The sequence below is a fragment of the Staurois parvus genome, unplaced genomic scaffold (assembly GCF_062004578.1).
Source record: "Staurois parvus isolate SC_StPar_1 unplaced genomic scaffold, SC_StPar_1.0 ptg000004l, whole genome shotgun sequence".
NCBI classification, from domain to species: domain Eukaryota; kingdom Metazoa; phylum Chordata; class Amphibia; order Anura; family Ranidae; genus Staurois; species Staurois parvus.
In genome coordinates this window covers 345,674-370,000 of record NW_028317800.1, presented here as the reverse complement: position 1 = coordinate 370,000, position 24,327 = coordinate 345,674, and the positions used below count along the sequence as shown (strand labels likewise).

Below are 24,327 nucleotides of genomic sequence, written 5' to 3'. Positions count from 1 at the left end.
CAAATATGTAAGGAGACATGAAACTAATAGCACGCTAACCTGAAGAACACTTTCAGCACACTTTTCCTTATGGCTTCCCTTCCCCCAGCAGCTCCATCATAGATTTTACTATAAAAGCCATCGTGTTAGGATGTGGACAGGCTTTCCAGCGAGGTTAAAAGACTGCGGCATGTGTGCCAGTGGGGTATGGAAGACTTCTAAATATTACAGACAAGGCAGGCAGACCCACACTAAAGATCTGGTAAACATCTCTGTAGGGACGTATGTTCTAAGGTCAGCATGCTGGAGGAGGATAGAAAAGTAGAGTTATCCTTGAAGTCTTGTATTTTATTTTTACACCCCTCAGTTCAGCTTGAAAGCCAAATTGCCATATCATTGGAAGAAAAAGTCAAGTACCTTGAAAAAACGGTACACATTCACAATACTTAAAACTGGAATTTCATCCTACCCACCCACAATTACCAATCCCTGACAAATGTCCCTGTATATGCAGTCATGGCCAAAAATATCGGCACCCCTGCATTTCTGTAAGAGAATACACCACTTCGCCTAGAAAATTGTTGCAGTTAACAAATGTTTAGGCATTCTCATGTTTATTTCTTTTGTTTGTATTGGTAGGACACAAAAAAGTGGAGAAACAAAAAGCCAAAATCTGACACATTCCACACAACTCTAAAAATGGACGGGATAAAAATTAGTGGTACCTTCTCAAAGTTGTAAGAAATAATTGCATTCCAAACTTGTGATGCTTCTGTAATTTGTAATTAATCCCACCTGTATCAATTAACAGGTGCTGACAATATAGAAGTCATACAGGGATTCTGGGGTGCAATGTAGAGCCAGAAAGCTGGGTGTCAGAAAGTTGGGTCTCCGTCAGAGGTCATGGGTCTTACAGCAGGGCAATGACCCAAAGCACACGTCAAAAAGCACCCAGAAATGATTTCAGACTAAGCGCTGGAGAGTACTGAACTGGCCAGTAATGAGTCCAGATCTCAGTCTCAGAGCCCTGTGGAGAAAACAGCAGTTGGGGAAAGGAACCCTTCCAATCTGAGAGACCTGGAGCAGTTGGTGAAAGAGGAGTGGTCCAAAATTCCAGTAGAGAGGTGTAAGAAACTCATTGATGGTTACAGGAAACGAGTGATTTCAGTTATTTTTCCAAGTGGTGTGCTATCAAATATTAAAATGGAGGATGACACTTTTTAGGGTTCTGCGTTAAATGTGTCACATTTGAATTTTTGTTTCTCCACTTTTGTGTCATACCAATACAAAACAAAACAAAAAACCATGAGAATGCCTAAACATTTAATTGCAACAGTTTAATGGATGAAGTGGTGCATTATCTGACAGAAATGTAGGGGCGCAAATATTTGTGGCCATGACTGTAAATTAAAAAAACAAAAAAAAAAACAAAAAACACACATTCTTAGTAGTTTTGTGTAGTCCATCAATGTCTTCCTTCCATCCCAAATTTCTCATTTAGTACTCTGCGCCCACACCTAGAACTTTGCATTAAAATCCACCAACATGCTGTAGGCCTCATAAACCTGGCAGAAACTCACAGCATGTCTGTGCATGTGCAAAATTCCCCTGTGCACACGCAGAGGGAGGAGGCAGAAGAGAGGAAGTGCTATTAATAAGTGATTATGGTCTGCTCTAAAGTGTATGTAAATCCAAACAATCAATTTCTATTTTTATGTGCCCCTTTTTGGTCTGTTAAATACACCTTTGAAATGCTTTGTTTAGCCACTTCCAGTCCAGACACTTTTACCCCCTTCCTGACCAGGGAAATTTTCAGCGCTATCACACTTTGAGTAACAATTGCGTGGTCATGCAACACTGTACCCATATGAATTTTTTACCATTTTTTTGAGACAGATAAAACTTTATTTTGGTGGTGGTATTTATTCACCGCTTGGATTTTTATTTTTTTTTGCTATGAAAATGTCCAAAAATTTTGAAAAAAAAAATTTTTTATTTTTTTATTTTTTTTTACACACACACACACACACACACACACCATATAGAATGTAAAAGCAATCATTTCTCTTCCTCTCGGTCTGCATTCTTGCAGCCATTGAGAACTACTGAGTGAGCTGTGATTGGTCACAGCTTGTCACATGGTACAAGGCTGTTGTGAATAGCCTTGTACCATGTGACCTCTGTGATCATTCACAGATTTCACACGTTGTAAGCAATGATGTCAGAAGTGACATCTTGCATACTACTTTGCATGTGATCACCGATTGGCCAATCAGTGATCACATGATCAGGACCTCGTACAGAGGTCCCGTCCGACGATCGGTGTTTCACTGTGTCCGGAGGACACAGCGGGCACCGGATCTGGGAGCGCGCACAAGCAGGGTTCGGGGAGGCAGTTTATAAATGGCCACCCGACCCTGCAGTGCCACCGTCCGGCCGTTCTTATACAACGGCCGGTCGGAAAGTGGTTAGTCTACTCAAAAAGTAAAAAAAAAATTGAAGGCCGATAAATTTCTGCGCTGTGCTCATCAGTTAGCACTGTTACCTGTGCTCTGATCTATGGAACCTCTACCCTACATGTTATGGTGAAGAGGAAAGAAAAACATGCATTGCAATTCTGTCTAAGGCCTCATACACACAGGGCATTTTTGCAGCTACTTTTAGGGGCATCAGGCATTTTGTTTTTTTTTACTACTTCCAAATGGCCCTCTATGTTATCCTATGTATGCATGCACACAGACTTTTAGAAGCTTTTAGTAGCAGTAGTGTTTACCAGCAGGAAAAAAAAACCCAGGGCCAGTGCATCCAGGAGCAGCAGCGTTTGGACAGAAAAAAGGCTTGATGCGGCTAAAACATGTCTTGGGCGTTAATTCATTTCAATGGCAATAATAAATTATTCTGGCCAATGAAATGAACGCTCAAGGGCTTGACGCTTGTAAACACGCCTAAACACTTGTAAAAGCATTAGATACTTTTACATGCATCAGGTGTTTTTCTGCAAAAACGCTGCTACCAGGAGGACAGCTTCTAAGAGAGTTTTTTTTTTTAAACATCCTGTGTGCATAAGGCCTAAGATTGATAACGGTGGTCCTCCACAGACACAGTCCTATACAGATCTACATGGGTCTAGGTGGGTCCTCTTGTAGATCTACAACAGTGCTAACACTAGGTACACAGCAAAAACACCGATTGAGGCGAGGGATTGAAAAGCTCATTGTAAGCAATACACTGTTGAATTATTTTTGTTCTCCCTGTGGTCTGGAAAAAACATAAGGGATTCCTCCATCTGACAAATCTTCCACAAATTTCAGCTGGTTTATCAGAGACCGGTCTGAATGTGCATAGTGTATGCCCAGCTTAACCCATAGCTACAATCAGATTTGTTCAGAAATTATTTCATACTGTTTTCATACGTACATTACATTACTAAGATCACTTAAAGTAGAACTATAGGCAACTCACTGTGAGGATTATTTTTGTCATCTTTGCCCCATTGGGGAGATTTACTTTCACTTCCTCTCCCATAGCCAAACAGGAAGTGAGAAGAAATCTCTTGGGGAATATTTCCCCTCTTTCTTTTCTGGGGACAACCCAAAATTTGGGATTTTCTTTTAATTTCACTTTCAATGATAATGGTAAACAGGACAAATAGAGGGGGTGAAATCTCCCTAATGGGGACCCAGACGGCAATAAAAACTGACAGGTGTTCTAATCCATCTATTCAAAACTAAAATAAAAGTTTTGCCTTTAGTTATACTTTAAAAAGGAATTGCAAAATGTTTATAATGTATGTAAAAAGGCATATTACTGACATTTTCAGCATCAGATCATCTTAGGCACCGCTACCTCTGGTTGTTACTCTCACAAGATATGGGTTGAAGTTTGGTGATGTGCTACTTGCTGGAGGAGAACCTGTAACTTAGGATCTGCAGACAAGCACATACCTGCTTCAACCATTTGGCCAGCTAATCACAGTGTCAGTCAGTGGCCGTTACTGTGCATGTACCGGCCAGGCAAAGTGCGCATTGGCCCTATTGCATGTCCATCACCAGGGAGAAACTGGAGACATCCTTTAGGCAAAAATTTATGGGAAACTTTCCTAGGTTGTAATGCTTTTTTTTTTTCCTCTAGAAGGGTTTAAAGTGTTACTAAACCCAAACCAGTAAAATCAGCCTGTATATGCAGTAAAGCATGCTGGTTATACTCACTGTGGAACCTAAGGGGTTAATCCTCTGCATTGTGTAAAAACACCATTTGATCCTGACTTCTCTGCTCCTCCTCTTGTTCAAATGTCCACGTTTTATCTCCGGATAAGAGACTGAACCGTAGCCATTCTGCACATGCTCAGTTTAGTGTGTATTGCTAGAGGTTTTTTTTCTTGGGAGAGTGCATGTGATCAGCACAGGGCCAATCAGCACTGTCCAGAGAGAGGTCTGGGGTTTTGCATCCTCCTAGAGGAGAAAGAAAACTCCTCCTACAATCCTACAAACTTTAACCAGTGCTCTGCTGAACGCTGATAGAAGTCACAAGACTGTTCTAACTGCTGATGAGAAAAGGTATTTAGCAGTTTATATTTACTAAAATAATTGCATTTCCATGTTGTGTGTACTGTGGGAGACCAGATATAGTGAATGCACGGTCCTGGGTTTAGTAACACTTTAATATCACTTAGACATCAAAAGAGCAATACCTACATAAAGGCAATCAGCCCCAAAACAAAACACCTCTATGAAAAGCCTTCTATAGAAGCTGTTAATCTCTAACCATGGGTTAATTCTGAGGTACTGAAGTTGATCTAGTTCCACTTCACCACAAGGGTCAACACACCTAGATCTTGTATACATTGCACAAGTCAGAACGTCAGCTTCCATTTAAAGCTTTTCACACAATGGCTCCCCATGACTATAAAAGGTTACTACTCTGCTACCCTATGTGCCTGTCCTCAAAGCAATCACTGAGCAACTTAAACCACACCATCATTTGCTCTGAAGCTGTAACATCCTGACACATAAGCATTGAAAGTACTGCTGCTTTCTTAGAGAACAGGAAACAGTCATATATATGAGAATAGTGGTTGTCTAGGAGGCTGGGGAACATCTACCAACAAAGGTATCAGCATCAGCCCAGCATCAGCTCCACTACCCACCTACCACCACCACCTACCACCACCTACTCACCACCACTACCCACCTGTAGTATGGCTGCTCCATAAGCACTTCCAGGACTCCAGCCTTTAATTCAATACCAAGCGGACATACAAACACTGTCTCATAAAACAAAATGTAGAATAACAGACTCTCAGGTCACTGGGGCAACTGTATCAGCTACACTGGCACGCAGTCAACCAGAGACATCCTAAAGATCTGGCCTGTTGAATGGGTTTCCTGGACAATGGCATGAAGGGCACCAATTTACAGCCTAGTAAAAAGGTCTGCTTAATTCTGTTACTGATTCAAGCAGTATTAAATACCAGAGTAAACATTTATTTTATTGCGGTTTATCAATTCTTAGATGTAATGGCTGCATTCGTTTTTTTTTTTAGGCTCTTTCCTCTATTTTCCCCGGGTGATCCAGCTAGTAAGTATTTTTCAACAGAAAAGCTTTCTTTTAGATGTATCAGCTTACAGGGATGAGACAAACCATTTACCACTGGCAGAGATTCTTAAAATGATCACCATGTAAAACCTTTATCCCCCCAAAAAAGAAACTGTTTGCTGTAACTGATTATAGAGTTATTAGCTGGGGATCGGCTTCAATTTGTTAGTGTGTTTAAATCTGCTAGTATTTCTAACACTCCCTCCCCACAGATTTATAATGGTGCTGTCCAAATGTGCCCCCTGTGCTAATTCATCCAGAATGGTGTCTGTATAATACAGGAGGAGGTATGTTACTGGGGAGATCACCAGGTGACAACAGAGGGGGAAAAATCATAAAAAAAAAAAAAAAAAATGAATATCAATACGGCCACCACATCTAATGACTGGTAAGCTGCAACATTTGGTTTTGGTTTTAATAATCCGTTCAGGGCCGAATCTGTATTTATGTATTGTAGGAACGCCTTCATTACCACAATGTCCAGCAACACGTTCTATGCATGGACACATTTCAATGCAATTCATTTTAAACAAACACTCCAATACACTAAGGCAGAGCAAATGTGTTGCGACAAGTGTGTTACAATGTATGGCAATGCACCATAATGCCATCATGGCTTTTCTGAGTTTTGGGCCATTTTATTGTGTTGGAGTCCTGTAGCTTTCAATGGGCTGTCTTAATGCAACGTATGTGCAGTAATGCACTGTACAAATACACATGCCCCTAAAGCTGGCCATATACTGTAAGGTATTCTCATTCACAGTAAACACTATGGATGAAGGAATCTCTTGACAGCTGGCACCTATGACTGTCAAACAGTGACTGCTGCTCATTGGATGCAGCCACTGTTTGGCCAACAACTTTTTGCATGGCTGCTTTGATTTTTTTTTTCAGTCGAGGGATGTCAGGCAAGGAGGGGGTGGGGGTAGGACAACAGGGCTGTCCTCAGTTTCAACGTTGACTGCCTCATCAGGAAGCAGCTGAAACCAAAGCTGGCCTGGGATGGGTCGAAATGTGTCCAGTTCAGCAGGGACTGGGCAAATTCCATACAGTGTGTGGCCGCTCCTATTTAACAGACGTCGACCGTTAGATTGTTGAACAGAAAAGTTGGAAAACTTTTCTTGATCAGCGTCTGCAGCCCATACAATGTCCTGGCAGGGGGGGGATTCCTTCATCCACTCAATTTGATTGGATGAAGAAGTCTGTTTGTGTTTTTCGCTCCGCCCACTATGGGGTCTATGGCTAGCTCTAGTCTTAGGACACAATTGCTAAATAATGATGTATTGATTCCCAGAAGAAAAGTAGAGAAACACACAGCAGGATAAACATGACGTGAACTCTACTATAATATATGAATAAGCCCCACAGTCACCATTGATCATATCCATCTTCATAACCGATGCTGTATATTGCATGTGACAAGCGAACATAATGGACTCAGCGCTCTGCTGACATAGAAATGAGAGCTGCGGCTCAGCCATGTGTTTTAGGACTTAAATAAACTCTTTTTTTTTTTTAAAAGCTGGACAGTAGTAACTGCGTAGACTGTAACCTACACAACGTCTGGGAAGGGCTGAGCAGGTGAAAAGGATGGCAAGGGTTAACTCGGATTTGTTAACTCCACACACATGTATTGTGCAATATAAAAAGCCCACAAACAAACAAACCTTTCCACGACACTGCAGCGCCTTGTATACACTCCTGTGTGCTGCGTACTGGACACAACGTAAAGTCAAGCTCAGAGCGGCCATACATTGCTTTCATGGTTTTATCCCATAGATGTGCAATTTGATCAGAACAATTAAACAACTGAATAAACAACTTCTCGTGTCAATCAATTTACATCACATTGGATCAGCAGGGGAGGAAAATGATCAATTATGTTACACCAATCATGCTCCATCAATCAGCATCACAGATACTCTGCTTGTGAATTTGACCAATCAGGTTATGAGACTGCATAAAAACAAGAGATGCGATCAATACCTTATGATCCGTTCTTCTATCATTCCAAATCTACGTCCCTTATGGGTTAGAAGTCCTGTGAGGTTCTTATTGCTGTCTGATCACCATGGTCACCAGGAAGGAACATGAGGGGACAGCCAATCTTTGGAGTTGCCACCAAACCACCAGAAATCTTCTAATGAGGACACTTGTTCCTGCGACAACTATCTTACTCCTGGTTCACACCAATGCGTTTTTTTAGTGCATTTTGCAGAAACACACTACAGTCCATTTAACATGGTTTCCTATGGGACGTGGTCACATTGAAGCTTTTTTAAGCTACTGCATTTTGTGAAAAGGGTCAGGGACTTTTTAAATGCAAAAAAGCCAAGTTTTTGTTACAATAGTGTTCAAACGAGAAGCTGCTGAACCGCATTAGATGCATTTTTGCCGCGTTTTGTGGGTTTTTTTCCTGCCCAGCAAAAAAAAAAAAATTTCCACTTGAACATAAAAAAAAAAAAAAAAAAAAAAAAACTCAGCAAAAACTCACATGTAAAAACGACAATGCAGAAATCATCACAAAAACAGATCAAAAGCAAAAAAGCATAGGTGTGAACCAAGCCTTAGACAACCTTTGCAGGGTGCAATTGATGCATTTTTTCCAGAGTGTTTTAATGCATTTTTGATGCGTTTTCAATTTTGCGCTTTTAGGATGTGTTAATGTTGCTAGGGGGAGGGGTCTGTCATCATGCAGGAAAATGCACCAAAAACACACAAACATGCATTTTTTATGCATTTCTATTGAAGTCTATAGGACCAAAAAGCAACCTGCTGTGGGAAAAAAAGTTCCTGACCCTTTCTAAAAAAAAACGCACCAGTTGAAAATGCATAGATGTGAACGTGTCCCACAGGAAATCGAGTTAAATGGACTGTAGTGGGTTTCTGAAAAACTGAAAATGCACTGCAAAACTTATAGGTGAACCTAGCCTTAAAGCATATCTAACCGCCAAAACTAAAAGGTGTAATATATTGCAGTTTACCAAATGTGGGGCTGCATTAGTTTTCTGTTTAGTTTTATTTTTCCCTTTATCTTTTTACCTGGCGATTCATTCAGTAACACAATTTCTAGCTCAGGGTGGCTTCTCTATGGAGGAGCAACAAAGACACCTTTGGACGGCAGAGCTGCTGGGAGAGTGGAGTGTTAAATGGACTTGAATAACAAATTGAAGCTGAACTTCAGGTCACACTTTATAAACAGTTACGGCAAACAGTGCATTTTCCTTTTGGGATAAAGCTTTTACATAAATAGAACAAGCGGAGCATTGTAAGTACCCCTGTCAGTGATAAATGGTTTGTCTCCACCTTTTTCTGGACAGCTTGGTCTGTTAAAATGTATTTATTTTTATTTATTTCAGGTACTTATATAGAGCTGTCAATTTACACAGCGCTTTACATATATACAGGCATGCCTCAGTTAACAATTTTCGGTTTACGAATGAAAATCCATTGAAAATAATGCCTCGGTTTATAAATTTATTTTGCAATACGAACGGATTAATTGGTTTTCAATGCATTTACAAATTTTTTTAATCATGTCCCTGTACAGTATTTGCCTTTAAAGTGCACTTTATAAAGAGTTTTGAACAGATAAAAACTTTTTTTTTTTACTTTTTTCTGAGCTCCGGAACGGATTAATTGGTTTACAATGCATTTACGAATTAATTTTTAAACATGTCCCTGTACAGTATTTATGCCTTTAAACTGCACTTTATAAAGAGTTTTGAACAGATAAGACTTTTTTTTTTTTTTTTTTTTTTAACTTTTTTCTGACCTCCTGAACGGACTAATTGGTTTTCAATGCATTCCTATGGGAAACCACATTTCAGTTTACGGTTTACAGCCCATGCAATGATCCTGGGGTGTGAAAATGGAGCTGTTGTTCTTCCTCTTTCCCTGGGGACACCAGAACAGATCAGAGAGGTTCTGATTGGTCACCATTTTGTGACAAATCTGAACCGCTTTCATCTGTCCTGGTGTCCCCAGGAAAAGAGGAGGAAGAACAGCGCAGTATTCACACCAGAGGACCATTGCAAAAGGCTGAGTGGACGGTGGACCTGCATCACACACAGAGGTAAGTGCAGCCAGGACCGGGGGAGGCTGTAATTTGTTAGGTCACCTTTTTATTTAGACAATTATCATCATCCTCAACCTCTGTGCACAGCCATTGGCAAATGTGTTTCTCCACCTCAGAGCGGTGTACAGGCAGCCCATAGAAGGAGATGCACATGCAGTGCCGGCATGGACACAATCACATGTGAAAGTTTGACAGGCGGGCAGAAGTGGGCACACAGATCTGAACGCACAGCCTGCCTACACACAGCTCTGCGGTGGGTGGACATGTATCTACCAACGGCTCTGTGTGGAGGACGGGATTCACTGCATGAGCCCAAAAGGCAAACAAACCCCAGAAGGTCTCATTCCCACAGCAGTAAGACTGCTGTCACACTGCTCTGTTGCAAATACATGGTAAAAACGTATGTGTTTTTTATGCGTTTGCGGTGTGTTTTATGGGTGCCTATTACCCAGCATGCACCTGTGAAACTGTAACATGTGACTCAAAGACTGCACCATAAACACAACCGTGGTCGTGCTTTTATTACGCTTTCCATTACTCCAATGGGGAGCTCTGGTTTTGGTGCGGATTTTTAATATGCACCAAAAATGCAGCAAGCAGGACTTTTAAAAAAACACAACTGAAACAACTGAGCTCCATAGGATTCACCTATGGTTCACCTATGTGCGGCTGTGCGGGTCGTGATTTGTGCGGGCACCAGAGCTCAATTATTTGAATGGACTCCTGTGCCTCATGACACGCAGGTACGAAGTACCTGCACTACTTGGGAAATCGCAGCCCACACGGGAACTGAGGATCCCAGTACGGTTGTGATTTCCTGTGCATCAGAATTAATGGCTGCAGCCAGGTGGTGCGGCTGCAGGTATTTGTGCGGGTCCCGCATTCCTCTGTGTGGGTGGTGCGGCTGCAGGTATTTGTGAGGGTCCCGCACACCTCTGTGTGGGTCCCGCAGGGGCACCACCCGCACAGTCGTGAACCAAGCCTTAAAAGGAATGCCTTTCTCTGGAACACCATGGAACTGACTGCACTGGTGTGATCTATGCCGTTGGAAACCACATAACCTACCATCCGTACATTTTTGATGCAGCAAACATAAAATGCACTGGAATGCATGTAGTGTGAAGCAGCTCTTGTGAACTGATAAAACAGATGAGTGTGAAGGGGCCCTGGGCTCCACATCCGGACGCAGCGCTCTGTGCTATGGACACAAACTAGAAGATGAGCCGCGTCCAGTCTGTACACAGCCACAACACCAACCTTCGTCCAGGCCACTCTGAATGTGGAAGTGCAGCCATTTCTCCCATCAGTGCGTCCCCCACAGGTATTACCTTTTGTTCCACTAGCCCCTCCCTATTAGATTGTAAGCTCCCATGCACAGGGCCCTCCTAACCCTCTTGTATTGAGATGTATTGTCTCCCTTTACATTGTAAAGCGTTGAGTAAACTGTTGGCGCTATATAAATCCTGTATAATAAGCGCGGAGACGAGCGGCAGTGCCGACCAATGACGTGTACGCGGTACAGCTGTGCACACACCAGGTGTAGATTCTCCCCGTGTGAACGAGCCCCAAGTCATCTGCCTCCTGAGGGCCCGCTCACACCAGAATGCCATGAAAAACGCTCAGATAACGCCATCGTGATTGCACGCTCCTTGTAATGCATCACTTTGCATGCATTGATGCGTTTTTTCAGTTCATTTTCCGTATTTGATGTTTTATTTACAACTTTTGTGTGCACAAAGCCCTGCGATCCCATGCGTTGCATTTAAACGCCTTTGTGCGCACTGCGTGACGGAGAAAAACGCAGCTTGTCGCATTCCTGGAGTGGAGAGAGAGCACACCGACCATACACAGCCAATCCTAGTCTGAACAATCACCAGACCGATCAATGCCCCGACCCCCCGGAGTCTAGTGCCCCCCCAGTATGGGTGCTAGATCCCCCCGCCCTGTGTGTACAGAGGGAAGTGTATGGGATGGAAGTTGTGGGATGACAGCAGGCGGACTCCCTGTCCCGGCAGGGCACTTACTTGGTGTGGGTCTCCAGAGGGAGGACACGGCGGGGGGACAGCTCCAGACACCGGGCACTGCGGGCTCCGTCCGGGGACCTTATCGCGCTGCGCAGCAGAGCGGAGTACGGACAGCCTGAAGCTCCGGGGGAGGAGCCGAGCACAGAGGAGGCGGAGCCCCTTCCATAGCGCTGCATGTAGCCTCCTGTTTGAGGGAACCTATGTGAGCTATGTGGTGGGCGTGTCTGTACGGAGCCCGGTGTTAGGGAACCTATGTGAGTTATGTGGGGGGCGTGTCTGTACGGAGCCCGGTGTGAGGGAACCTATGTGAGCTATGTGGGGGGCGTGTCTGTACGGAGCCCGGTGTGAGGGAACCTATGTGAGCTATGTGGGGGGCGTATCTGTACGGAGCCCGGTGTGAGGGAACCTATGTGAGCTATGTGGGGGGGCGTGTCTGTACGGAGCCCGGTGTGTACACAGCAGACGTGACTGAGGGCTCCTCACCACACTGCCCACGTCTGAGCCGTACACCAGACCTGTACTGTCATGAACTACTAAACCCGCAGTGTACAAGAAAAGAAACATTCCTCACTAAACTCTTCACATTCTCACCCAGGGCTTACCGTTTACAACTTTGGAGTGCTGCTAGCTCCTGCTCTCTCAGTGCTGCTTCCCAGAATTTCCTTTCTTCACAGTTTGCTTAAATGCTAATTCTATTTGACACAAGAGATAAGGGCCTGAATTTGGACATGGGATTCCTCAATCATTATCCAACAGTTGTATGACTATCACCTCAAGCATGACTGCCTTTGTGAGTGTTGTCTCCCCCCCCAGACTTTGCTTTTGCTGTGTCTTATCTCTGTTCTTGTTTTTTTGTTTTCTTTCCCATCCCCTACATCTCTTCTAACATTCTGTTAAAACATTGTTATCAGTACTGCTTGGACCTTGAAGAAGGGGACACCCCCCGAAAGCTTGTCCTCAAAATTGTATATTAGTGCAAATAAAAAAAGTATCACGGACAATACTGAATTCATTCTTCACAGGAAAGCGGTAGGACTTGTTCACACTTGACTCAATTTCACTTGACTGAAAACCCCCCTATAGTGTATTGGTATTAGACAGGTGTTAATAAGCTTTAATATGGGCATTTGCAAGCATTAAAATACTCCCCCAATGCCCTATGTGCGGTTTTGAGCCGTTTTATAAGCGTTTTACAAGCGTTAAAACTGCACCACAAACTCCTATATTAAACTCTAATGTGCTGCAAACGCCTGCCAGGGCATCTGAGAAGCATCACCATAGACTTGAATGGGAGGCGTTGAAAGGCTTCAACCTCTCCTGACTCCACATGAGGCATCAATTTTGAAGCGAAGTGACGCTAACGCTTCATGTTGTGATAATGTGAACAGCACTGTGGTGTCCATTATATCATTTCTATAGGTGTTAGTGGAGCTAAAAACGCCCCTCAAACGACGGCTTTCAAAGCCAATGTGGACTAGGCCTTACAGCGGTAGTAAATATCTATATTTTCGGGGTCCCCTGCAGGTATATGCCATAATGTGCTAGTATGCAGCATGGGAGAGACGCGCAGAGATGTGCAAAGACGCTCTGTCACCTGTGTGATGTGACCACAGCCTTAAAGTATAACTTAAAACGGAGTTCCAATTGAATAAAAAAAAACTGTAGCTGCTGACTTTTAAAATACAGCCACTTACCTGTCCCTCGGTCCAGCAGTGTCCTCACCATGGTTGGTTTCACCGGCCGTCTTCTCTCCCTGGCGCAGGCATCTTCAGCGTGGGCACCCAGCTGTGACTGCTTGTGGCTTCACAGCCGGCTGCCCACTGCGCATGCGTGAGAAGTGCTGTGCTTTGTGAATGGCCCTGTAGTCTTCTGGGACCTGTCACGTGTCCCACAAGACTACAGGGAGGGGGGGACAACTTCCGCTCCTGATCGATTGGAAGTGAGAGCAGGTACCTGTCAATTTCAGGTCCCCCCTCCCCCCACAGCACTGTGTCGTGGCCCAGGACTCCTGTGCGCATGCACAGTGACGCCTCTGCGGAGGTGACAGTGCACCTCTGGAGAGCTTCGTTTTAAGGTGCTAGTATGCCATGCACATTATGATATTACCTTGCAGGGGATTTTTTTTTTTCTACTGCTTTAAGAGAGCCGTGCCGTGGCCAAGTGATGTCATTGCAGCTTGGCCAATCAAAAAACTGCAGCCCATGAACCCAGAAAGAAGACCGGCTGAGGATGGGATCCCCAGGGAGTTGAGACAGTGTGCCACTCTCAGTTTTTCAGGCAGACCTGATTGGATGGTCCATGTATGTCCATAGACCAGTGGATATAAATGGACTTGTATCTGTTTACACCCGCTTACCTTCAAAACTGATCTGGTTCTCTAAAAAAAAGGGGGGGGGATCTGTCCCCCTCCGTCTTAGCAGATCGGACAGCAGCTGATCCATTTACAACACACCACCCATAGAGCAGAGCGGGCTCTGTCTATGTGAGTTCTGCATAAACTGAGCGAGCATGGACCAGTGAACTCGGTGTAGACTTATTCGCTCAGAGGTCATCACAGAGGACAAGGGGGCACTCTTTACGTCTGGAGGAAAAGAAATTTAATCTCCAAATACAGAAAGGTTTCTTCACAGTGAGAGCTGTGAAAATGTGGAATAGACTCCCTCAAGAGTTGGTTCAGGCCAGCTCAGTGGATTGCTTCAAAAAAGGCATGGATTCTTTCTTAGATACACAGAATATAACTGGATACTAACATTTATAGGTAAAGTTGATCCAGAGAATATCCAATTGCCTCTCGGGGGATCAGGAAGGATTTTTTTGCCCTGCAGGAGAAAATTGGATCATGCTTTGCTGGGTTTTTTTACCTTCCTCTGAATCATCTGTGGGTTTTTTTTGGTTGAACTGGATGGACTTTTGTCTTTTCTCAGCCAGACTAACTATGTAACTATGTTTGAAGCACAAAAACAGCAAGACCCTAAGGCTGGCTGTACATTGTACAATTTTCCTTTAGATTTTCCAAAACCATATAATATGAGGTCAAACCTAAACGCTTTCAATTTCTATGCAATCCGGCAGGCCCTTGCACTGCATAGTTGAAGGTAAATCTAAAGCATAGCCTTTCTCAACCTTCTTACCCCAGAGAAACCCATGAAATAATTTTCAAGTGTCCAGGAACCCCTGCTAAGATTAGTCCTTCAGGGTTAAAAAGGAAAATGCCATTTTCCTTGGTGGCCAGCGAATGAAATGACCAAATACAAAAAAAAGATCATTGGTGTCATGCTACTGGCTCTGCCAAATGGCAATGCACCTAGAACTATGAAGGCACCATCAGATAGGTCAACTAGCCACAGCTCAAGTAACCCCTAGCAGCCTCTGGAGGAACTCTAGGCTTCCATGGAACCCTGGTTGAGAATGACTGCTAAAGTCAATAAAACAAGAAAATTGTATAATGTATGACCAGCTTTAAACACCTCACATATCATTCCAATGGAATGCACCCCCCTATAAACAGAGTAAAAATCAAGATTAGGCATACACCGTTTTCTCCTATTACTCATTCGCAGCAAAACACAACACAATTGCACCAAAATGCTCACAGCTCTACTCCCAAAAAAGGTGCAGAAACTTCTTTGGCACATTTGTTGCATGTAGGACAGACCTTTCAAATGAATGGGCTGCCCTATGTTGTTCAAAAAATGTGCAAAAAAAACCCTGAAAAACACACATTCACATGACATTTAGATCTTAATGCAGCCTAAAAGAAAAAAAAAATCAATTCCACATCCAAACATGAGCTGCCAGCGAATGCTGTTGCTGACAGTGTCCAAGAAAATCACAGCGTTCAGCTTAAAAAGAAGGGATCACATGTAAAAGTATAGTACAGTATTGTAATGTACATTTAACCCTTTCACTCTAATGGAAGCGATCTGGCAGCTGTGTTGTCTGATTTCTTTCTCTGATTCCCAGAGGTGTGTTCCCCACCGACCACCCCACCAAGCATGGCCAGGACTCTCGTGGTGAGTGTTGCTGGGTGGAGGGGAGGGGGACCACCAAGCAATTATCTGCTTGCTGCTCTCCCCTAGTTGCAAAAAACCCAGAAGTGATGTATATAGCTTCATCTTTGGTTTCAGGTGTCTCTTTCTTCTGTTGTGGCCGGGAAAGAAGCTAATAGAGTGTGATCTATACTTCATTAGCCCAAATAGAGGGCAGGGGAGACATCAGGGGTCCAAAAGACCCCTGATGTCCCATTAAAGAGAACCTGTCACTAGGATATTATGGGAGACCCCTATGTGATATACAGTAAATAATGATTAGTAAAAAAAGTGTAAAAAAATAAAGTTACACCCAACCTCCCAAAAAAATGTTGAGCCCCCATATGAATGCAAACACTACATATGTTAGAAATCTCCATGACAGCAATAATTCCAGGGCCATAATTCATGATTAACTCTAAACTGATGACCTGTAGGGCTTTTAAAGTGTCACCTATGGAAAATTTTGACATCGTTTTACAGGCACATGTAATTTTAAAGCTCCACATATTGAGTATCTATTTACTCAGCTCAACCTTATCTTTTATCATTTACCCCCACTTCCTCCTGTACCACTATCCCCTCCCTCCTAGATTGTAAGCTCGAAAGAGCAGGGCCCTCGAACCCCTCATGTATTGTTTTGTTACTGTATTGTCTCATGTTCTGTCCCCCACTATAATGTACAGCGCTGAGCAAACCTTTCTGGCGCTATATAAATACTGTATAATAATAATTATAATAATTTACTAAAAATATATATAGCATATGTGTGCTCCAAAATTAACATTAGTGAGTTTTTCACTGAAAATGTGTGCAAATAATTACATAAAGCTACCACCATTTTATTCTCTAGAGTGTTTGCTTTCAGGAAGTACAGCATGTTTGGGGGTTTTAAGTTATGCTCAAAAATGATTGTTTAAAATGGTAAAAGAAATGCAAAAATGTCCCTGACTGTAAAAGGGTTAAAGCACGCAAGTTTATTCAGGGATTTGTATATTTTTAATGTTGCTCTCCAAGCTGCAAAAGCCCAAAAGGGTTTTAATGTATTTTTGATACATGTACACTATGGCACTTCCAAGCTTCTTACTTCAATGGGTTACACCAATAAGCTCATGTTTTCAGATTTCAAGCATGTTGAGGGTTAGGGACGGATGTGAATGTACAATATATATGTAAAGTGCTGTGTACTGTACATTGATGGTGCTATATAAGTACCTGAAATAAATAATAATTCACCAGACCTGCAGGGGTTTGAACCAGGGCTGTCCTACTGCCTGGCTGTCATTTTAATCCTCAGGTCAATGCCCTCTGACTGAGCGGCTGCATTCATATGTTCACAGCAGTAAAATGCAGCCAGGGACTGAAGGGAATGACAGCAAACAGAATTGTCATTAGGCATGAATTCCCCGAATAGTCAACATAAGCCATGGCCTAGGGCTGCTGAAGAGGGGAATACACAAGCACTCATACATCATGTTGCCAAGTGTCAGTAACACATTCCTATGTACAATAAAGGCTTCCACAATGCAGTCCTGCCCATCAGTGTCATCTGAGTGTATTATCACTTGAAGCCTATAGCTTGAAAATGTACATAAGCTTGTTTTGAATTACAAATTTCAATGTAATGAGAACATCTGAAAAACATGCCAAAAAGCCCAAAAAATGTGTATTCCAGGTTTCTCCCTAGTAACTAGCTTTTCATTAGCTAAAAATGATTAAAAAAACTCTGTGAAAATGCAGGTAAAACCCCTTTTCTTTTTCCTCTCCTCTCCTTTTCTTTTCTTTTCTTTCCTTTTCCCTTCTCCTTCCCTTCTATTTCCCTTCCTTTCCTTTCACTTCCTTTCCCTTCCTGAAAGGAATAGAAATGTGGCAGCTTCAACATGATCTAGCCAAATTTCAGTCTGTCTATCAATCGACTTCATTATAACCAGTCTGGTGGGTTTTTCTCATGCAATCACTGCCAACTGCTATAGCCACCAGTAGTGATCATTGTCTAATAATGGTGAGCAATACACTAGCACAGCAAGAGGGATTCCCCCATCAACACTGATTGTGTTGATGGGGGAATCAATCGATTTTCTTTCTTTCAACTGCAGGTAGAAGGTATAAGCTCTAATGAGCATGGCCCTCTGTTTCCTCTTGTACCAAATTGTATTGTAACTGTAATGTCTACCTTCATTTTGTAAAGCACTGCACAAACTGTTGGAGCTATATAAATCCTGTATAATAATAAAAATAAAAAAAGCTGATTGCATAATCTATGGCCAGCCTTAGTTTTTACATTTTACAATTGTATGTACAGCTCAGCCATGTTTATAGTAGAAAAACAATATTTATTGCAATTGTTATACACCTTTATCTTTTCTTTGTTGATATTTGTAAAATGTAGAAAAAGCAAACCCTATAAAGTAAACTAAATATGCAGAAAATAAAATTGTCATGTTTTTGAATTACCTATTTGTGACTGCTGTATAGGTAAGATTTAACTCATTCTGGTTAACAAAGAAAAAAAAAATATTCTGGACTTTTGCAGCTATTTTAGACTAATTTGCTCTATCACATCTCATTTTTATGCTACCCCATTTTCATTGATTTTACCCAAAATTAACTCTTTGTCACTTATGATTGCAAGTTGTTGTGAGTCAGTGACTGCTCTAGTGTTAAAATATGGTGCTGTATTTTTAGGATAGTGTGTTTATAATATCATTGTATGTAGATATCCACATTTATTTAATATTTTCCTTCTGCAAGGAGGTCACACCAAATACCCTTGTTTCCTATGCTACTGGAACAGTAGGGCTACATTAGAACACTAGGTTAAAAAGAACTGGCCACCAAGAATCAGTTTGACACCTGGTGACAAGAACATCAAGAATGAGCCTCTGGTTGATAGGAATAAAATCGTATTTCCCCCACTGCACATAAAACTTGGGTTAATGAAGAAATTCGTCAAAGCTCTTGATCACACTGGAGACTGCTTCAGCTATATATGTTCAACCTTTTCAAGTCTCAGTACCGAGAAAAAAAAGGCAAGAATATTTGATAGCCCTCAAATAGGAACACTCATTAGGGATCCACACTTTGTTACAACAATGACTGCGGCAGAGACTAGAGCTTGGAATGCATTCTCTGATGTGGTGCCGACTTTCCTTGGGAACAGGGAAGAGGACAACTATCCAGAGATTGTGGAGTAGATGCTATTGAGTTTCCAAGCACTTGGATGTAGAATGAGCATCAAGGTTCACTGGCCCAGTTTCCAGAGAACATGGGTCACAAGAAGCGAAGAGCAAGGTGAACGCTTTCAACAAGACATTAAAGTTATGGAAGAACGTTACCAAGACCGACGGAACTCAAACATGATGGCAGATTACTGCTGGTCCTTGATGAGAGACATTCCACAAGCTGTGCATCGGGGATCGTCAAAGAAGAGGTCGTTTATGCAGATGTAACATCACTATTGTGAATGACCTTTTAGTACATATTTTTCTTATCTTCACAATTCAATTCTTACATGGTAATATGCATTCACTCACATTGATATGCAGTCACTCACAACTTTGTGCTACGGCTCATTAAATGTTTCATTATTATTGTATATTGTATCTTATCTTATTCTTGTATGTATGCATGTATAGCTATTCGTATATGAGCATGTTTTTATTCAAAATGCAATATTTGAAATCTCGAAAACCTGATGTGATAGACAAAAACTGACAGATTTGGAATCAGTACCCCAAAATTATCTTAAAACAGTTGGAATACCTTATGCCAGAAAAAGTACGTTGACCAGTGTTATCAGCAGTTTCATTAGCCAACCTAAAGCAACATTGACACTATTTAGGAAAGAATACAAACTCATTCAAAGAAAGCAAATATCACTTATCTGTGCAGGCAGCAGGACAGGTAAGAATTAATCACTTTCTTTCACTTTCTTATAGGCTGCCATTTCCTACTTTCCTGCTTGAAAACACTATTTCCCTGGATGTCATAATGTTTCCAATGTCTTCAGTAGTTTTTGATTTACTGACCAGGAGCATGAATGTATATCAGGGGTTTTGACGTCACAATCTAAATTAGTTGACCACGTTTTTTTTCCCTGCAACAGTGACTGACGCCAAAGACAGCTGGGCAAGTGGAATTTTCAGATGGAGGTCAGCAATGGTAACTTTATGGTGTGTGTGTATATATATATATATCAGTATAGGTTCTTTTTATCCAAAGAACACAAAGGTCATGCAGAACTGGCAGCACTCCTATACATTCTGAATATGTACTGTATATGGGAATGTAACAGGGGTTTATATACATTTCGTAAACTTCAGGAGTAAAAATATAATAAAACGTTTTTGGTGGGATAAATATTATATATTTCATACAAAGTTTATGCAGTCTTCTATCCTGCTAGCACATAGAGCTTTATGTTAATTTTCATATGTTTCCCTCTGTCTCCTTAGTTCCTTTGTTGTAAAAGGCCTGTTTTTTACAGAGCTCAGTAGCTAAAGCTGAAATCTACACACACACGTAAATGAGTGAAAGCAGTGCTGGCCCTGTGTCATACATTATTTGTAGAGCACAAATTACAGCAGAACTACACTGCATTCTGAGCACTACAAACAACAAAACACTATTGCATTCATTTTTAATAGTTAAAGCAAGCTCACCCACCGTTCATGTCTCCTTGCTTTATTTTGCTGAGAAACAACTCCCCCCCCCCCAGCATTGCTAGCCACAGCCATCTTGAGTAAGGGCAGATGATACATGTAGCATTTACTTCATGGAATCCATCTGCTCTTAGCTCAAGCATGCAGGCAGGAGGGTGTGCTTAGCTGAGAAAACCCCTCCCACCCTCTTGAAGACTCCTGGGATGTATGACATCATTTTCCTAGGCCAGAAAACCAGTAAGCAACATTAAGGAATGTAAAAAAAAGTTTAAAACAAATATAATGTAGCACCCGCTTAGTTAGCTAGGGGAAGCCAGAGACCTGATTGACAGTCAGGGCTGACTAGCAGCCCAGGTGCAAAGTCAGAAGGTTAAATTTGGGTCAGGACCTGAGAGGCTCTGCAGACCAACCCTCTTAAGTTTCCCCCTGCTCTAGATCTTTGGAGCATAGTCTAGAAACAGTGGGTGGATTTGAGGAGTGGCTGACCTGCACTCTCCGAGGATCCTAGCCAATCCCAAACAGGAGACTTGGAAAGGGGCTGGGACAACCTTTGAGAGTTAGTGAGCCTGCTCAGCTGCAGGAGGGAGAGAGTTTGCGTGGACAACAGAGAGGAAGATGTGGGGCTGAAGGCGGGGGCCCAGATGTAGAGAGGGGCTCACCTACAGGCAGTGGAGCTGGAAAGGAGGAAAGCTCGGAGCTTCACTGGCCTCCAGAGCGAGGACCACCTGTGCAGCAGGTAAGGAGCGTCCCAGCTAGAAGACATGGTAGCAGCCACTAACCCATCAGTGGTACAGGAGAGGAACTGAGTGAGTACCCCTGCACCTCCTGGGAAGATAGGGGAAGGAGCACTCTGATGGGAAACCAGATTTGCTATCTACCTGACAGGCACCGGATCCCCTGCTCAGGGATACCTCCAGATTGCTGGGTGAAAGAAGAGGAGTTCATCTAGGATCTGGGGTGATATATTGGGAAGTGCTGGCTACCTCTCCAACAGAGACTGTGTTGCAGTGGAGGCTTTTAAATAGTTCCAGGAAGTTGTCCTCAGTTCATCCATTGGGCATTCTGTACACCCCTAACCCTATCCCAGTTAAAATCCACCTAATAGAATCACAAAAACAAAGCTCAAGGACTGATCTCTGACTCCTGGATGCAAGCCTGTGTGAAGATGTGTGTTGCCTGCCTGTTCAGGACTATAGGGGGACCTGAAATCTTTGCACCTCCTAAGGGGATAGTGCTACAATAATATACTTTTCTATCTATTTACAAATGCTAGCAGCATACAGATTAAACATAGTCAATGCTGACTGAGAGAGTGAAGTTCCACTTTAAGTAGTAGGGAAAGTAGTGCTTTGCTATTTTTTTTAACTGTAGTAACAGATAAACTATTTTTAAAAATAAAACCAGAGAAGGGGTTTAAAGTAAATATTTCAACAACCTGGGCAACATAAACAGAGCATATGTTAAAAAAAAAATAAGTGAAGGTTACCTTCAATAAAACAGTTCCAAAAATGTTAGTATCTCCAAATTGATATGCAAGTTATTGTATATGAACATCTCAACTTTTCTCTTATGTTCTTGAGCTTGGACAACCCTCACTACCTTATGAGGTTCCTTATTCATCATCGTGGCTATCCCTCATATTGAAGGTCCAATAGGGAGGCAGGTGGAAGCAGGGCCAAGTTTTCAACTATTCTTAAAAATGTTCCCTCCCCCATTCTCCTACCTATCCTGTATACACTTTGCAAAAATGATCTGGATACATAACTATTGTAAGTCCGGGACAGTCACATGATGCAGCAGCTCCAGCTCCCATGTGTCAGTGAGTGACTGCTGTCCCATTTGTCAGTGAGTAGAGGAGAGAGCTTTAATAACGGCTAGGCCATGGGGGCAGGAGGGTGACTTAAGGGCTCCAGGAATTCATTGTTGAATGCTCCCTTGCTCAGAGGAGCCAGAGCTGCTGTATCACATGACCAGAGCGGATAAAATAAAAAGTTGACTATATAGATAATTTTTATACAGGGTATGTAGAATAGGTAAGAGGTTGGGGGAGGGAACATTTTTAAGAATAGCTAGATTCAGCCTTTATTATCACTTTAAGCACAAGCCGGACATGCTGTCACTACTACCATTTATTGTGGGAAAGCTTATGGACGCCAATCAAAGCAATCATCACAACATGGCTCTGGTGACTCACATTAAAGATAGGTGCAGGCACTGAGAAGAGCCCGTCCTGGCTCAATATTCACATTGTGAATTGTTCGTTGTGGGAGTTGCCTAGGAGGAGCTGGTCTGAAGCCATTTTGATTCCTCTATATACTTGGGCTGTTCCCCTGGTGTGTAGCGTTTCATTTTTCTGAAGGTGATACTGCACCATTTTCTCAGGTTACCAGGAGTCCGATGAGGAGGAAATATCACCTATTTTGGGCATCTTGGGGAGGACAGTGATGCTATTGGATACCAAATCCTGCTAAATATGAGCAGTCATCTTAAAGAAGGACCCTCTAAATATAGGGGCTGATATCATTCGGCGCACCTAAAGTGAGGCAGTAAAGTAGGGAGAGAGCTTCACTGGGTAGGGAAAGCACAACCTTTCAGGGCGTCACCATTGCACTGGTCCTGAACAGACTGCCTCTGGCCATCATATAATGCAGAAGCCTAGTGGAACCCTGTGTTTTTTAACCTTACCACCACCACTCCATTGTAGCACTCTTCTGGCATTGTGAAACTGGAAGTGGAATTTGCAACACTGCTGAGTGAAGTCGTCATCTTTCAGGTATTCTACAGACAAGGAAACTGTATATCTCACAGCTCTTGTGGTGCGTGTTATATTGGACTGTTGTACCTTGACAATTGCCTATTGTTCTTTGTTGAACAACATAAAAAGAGTGCTAAGTCTGTCTTGTGACAAGACCCTGTCTTGTGATTCTTCCAAAAGTTTGGGAACACCACTTTGGCTCCACCTACCTGCTACTGTCCAGTCTCCTATAGTTCACTCTATTACTGTTCAGTCTGTCCCAGTCCACTTCTTTCCAGTTTGCTTCAGTCGAGTCCACTACTGTCCAGTCTGCTTCAGTTCATTCGAGTACTGTTCTGTCTTCTTTAATCCAGTATGTTACAGTTTAGTCGGCTAGAATCTAGTATGCTACAGTCCAGTCTGCTACAGTCCAGTCTGCTATAGTTCTGTCTGCTACAGTCCACTCTGCAACAGTTCAGTCCACTGCAGCATAGTCTGCTTCAATTCAGTCTGCCCTACTGCATTTGTGACACCAACTCCATCCATAAGTACCTCTTTTGTAGCCTGGAGGTAGCTTGCAGCTAAGTCTAAACTCCTGTGAAGTGGTCCCTGGTGGAACACCAGTTGCCCCTGAGACTCCACCTCCACATCCCACATCAGTTTGAGGTAGGGCATTTCCTACAGTTTTTGACAGTATGCTTGTGCCAGACATGGGCCCTTCACAAGAGCCTTTTGCCTGCCAGTGATCCACTGGAAGTCCTATTCAGCAAGCTGGAGGCACAGCAATCCATGCAGAATTGCCTAGTACACTACATTAAAACTATGGACTCTCTGGACTGTCTACAGACTACATTAACTGCACCGTCCACCTCTGCAATGCCTGTACCTTTCATGTCTGCAGCACCTCAGCGTAGTCCTTTTTCTTTGACCCTGCATCATCCTCAACCTCCACGTTACTCAGGGGGTCCTAAGGCCTACAGAGGCTTCTTTAGCCAGTGTGGAATTCACTTTGAATTTCACCTCAGCATTTTCCCTCACCGCTCCAAGGTAGCCTATGTGAGCATGCTTTTCGTCAGACACACTCTGGAAAAAAAAGCAATTCCTTGTATAAAACTGAATTTCAGTTTGCTTATCAGCATATATTGGATGAGCCTGGATGTGCCTTCTGTGCTTCATGTTCACTCCTACAGTTACACTGAGGGAGCATGATTGTGGGTCATTATGCCAA

General features: G+C 42.7%; 1 protein-coding gene across 1 annotated transcript in view; it reads right to left on the bottom strand.

Moving 5' to 3' along the window:
* The window catches only part of TNFAIP8 (TNF alpha induced protein 8), a 128,679-nt gene extending 116,832 nt beyond the window's left edge, over positions 1–11,847 (bottom strand). The window contains exon 1 of the mRNA XM_089673462.1: positions 11,677–11,847. Coding sequence (XP_089529588.1) covers position 11,677 — 1 coding nt within the window. The 5' untranslated portion in view covers positions 11,678–11,847. The remainder of the gene's footprint in view (positions 1–11,676) is intronic.
* Between the last annotated feature and the right edge of the window lie 12,480 nt (positions 11,848–24,327).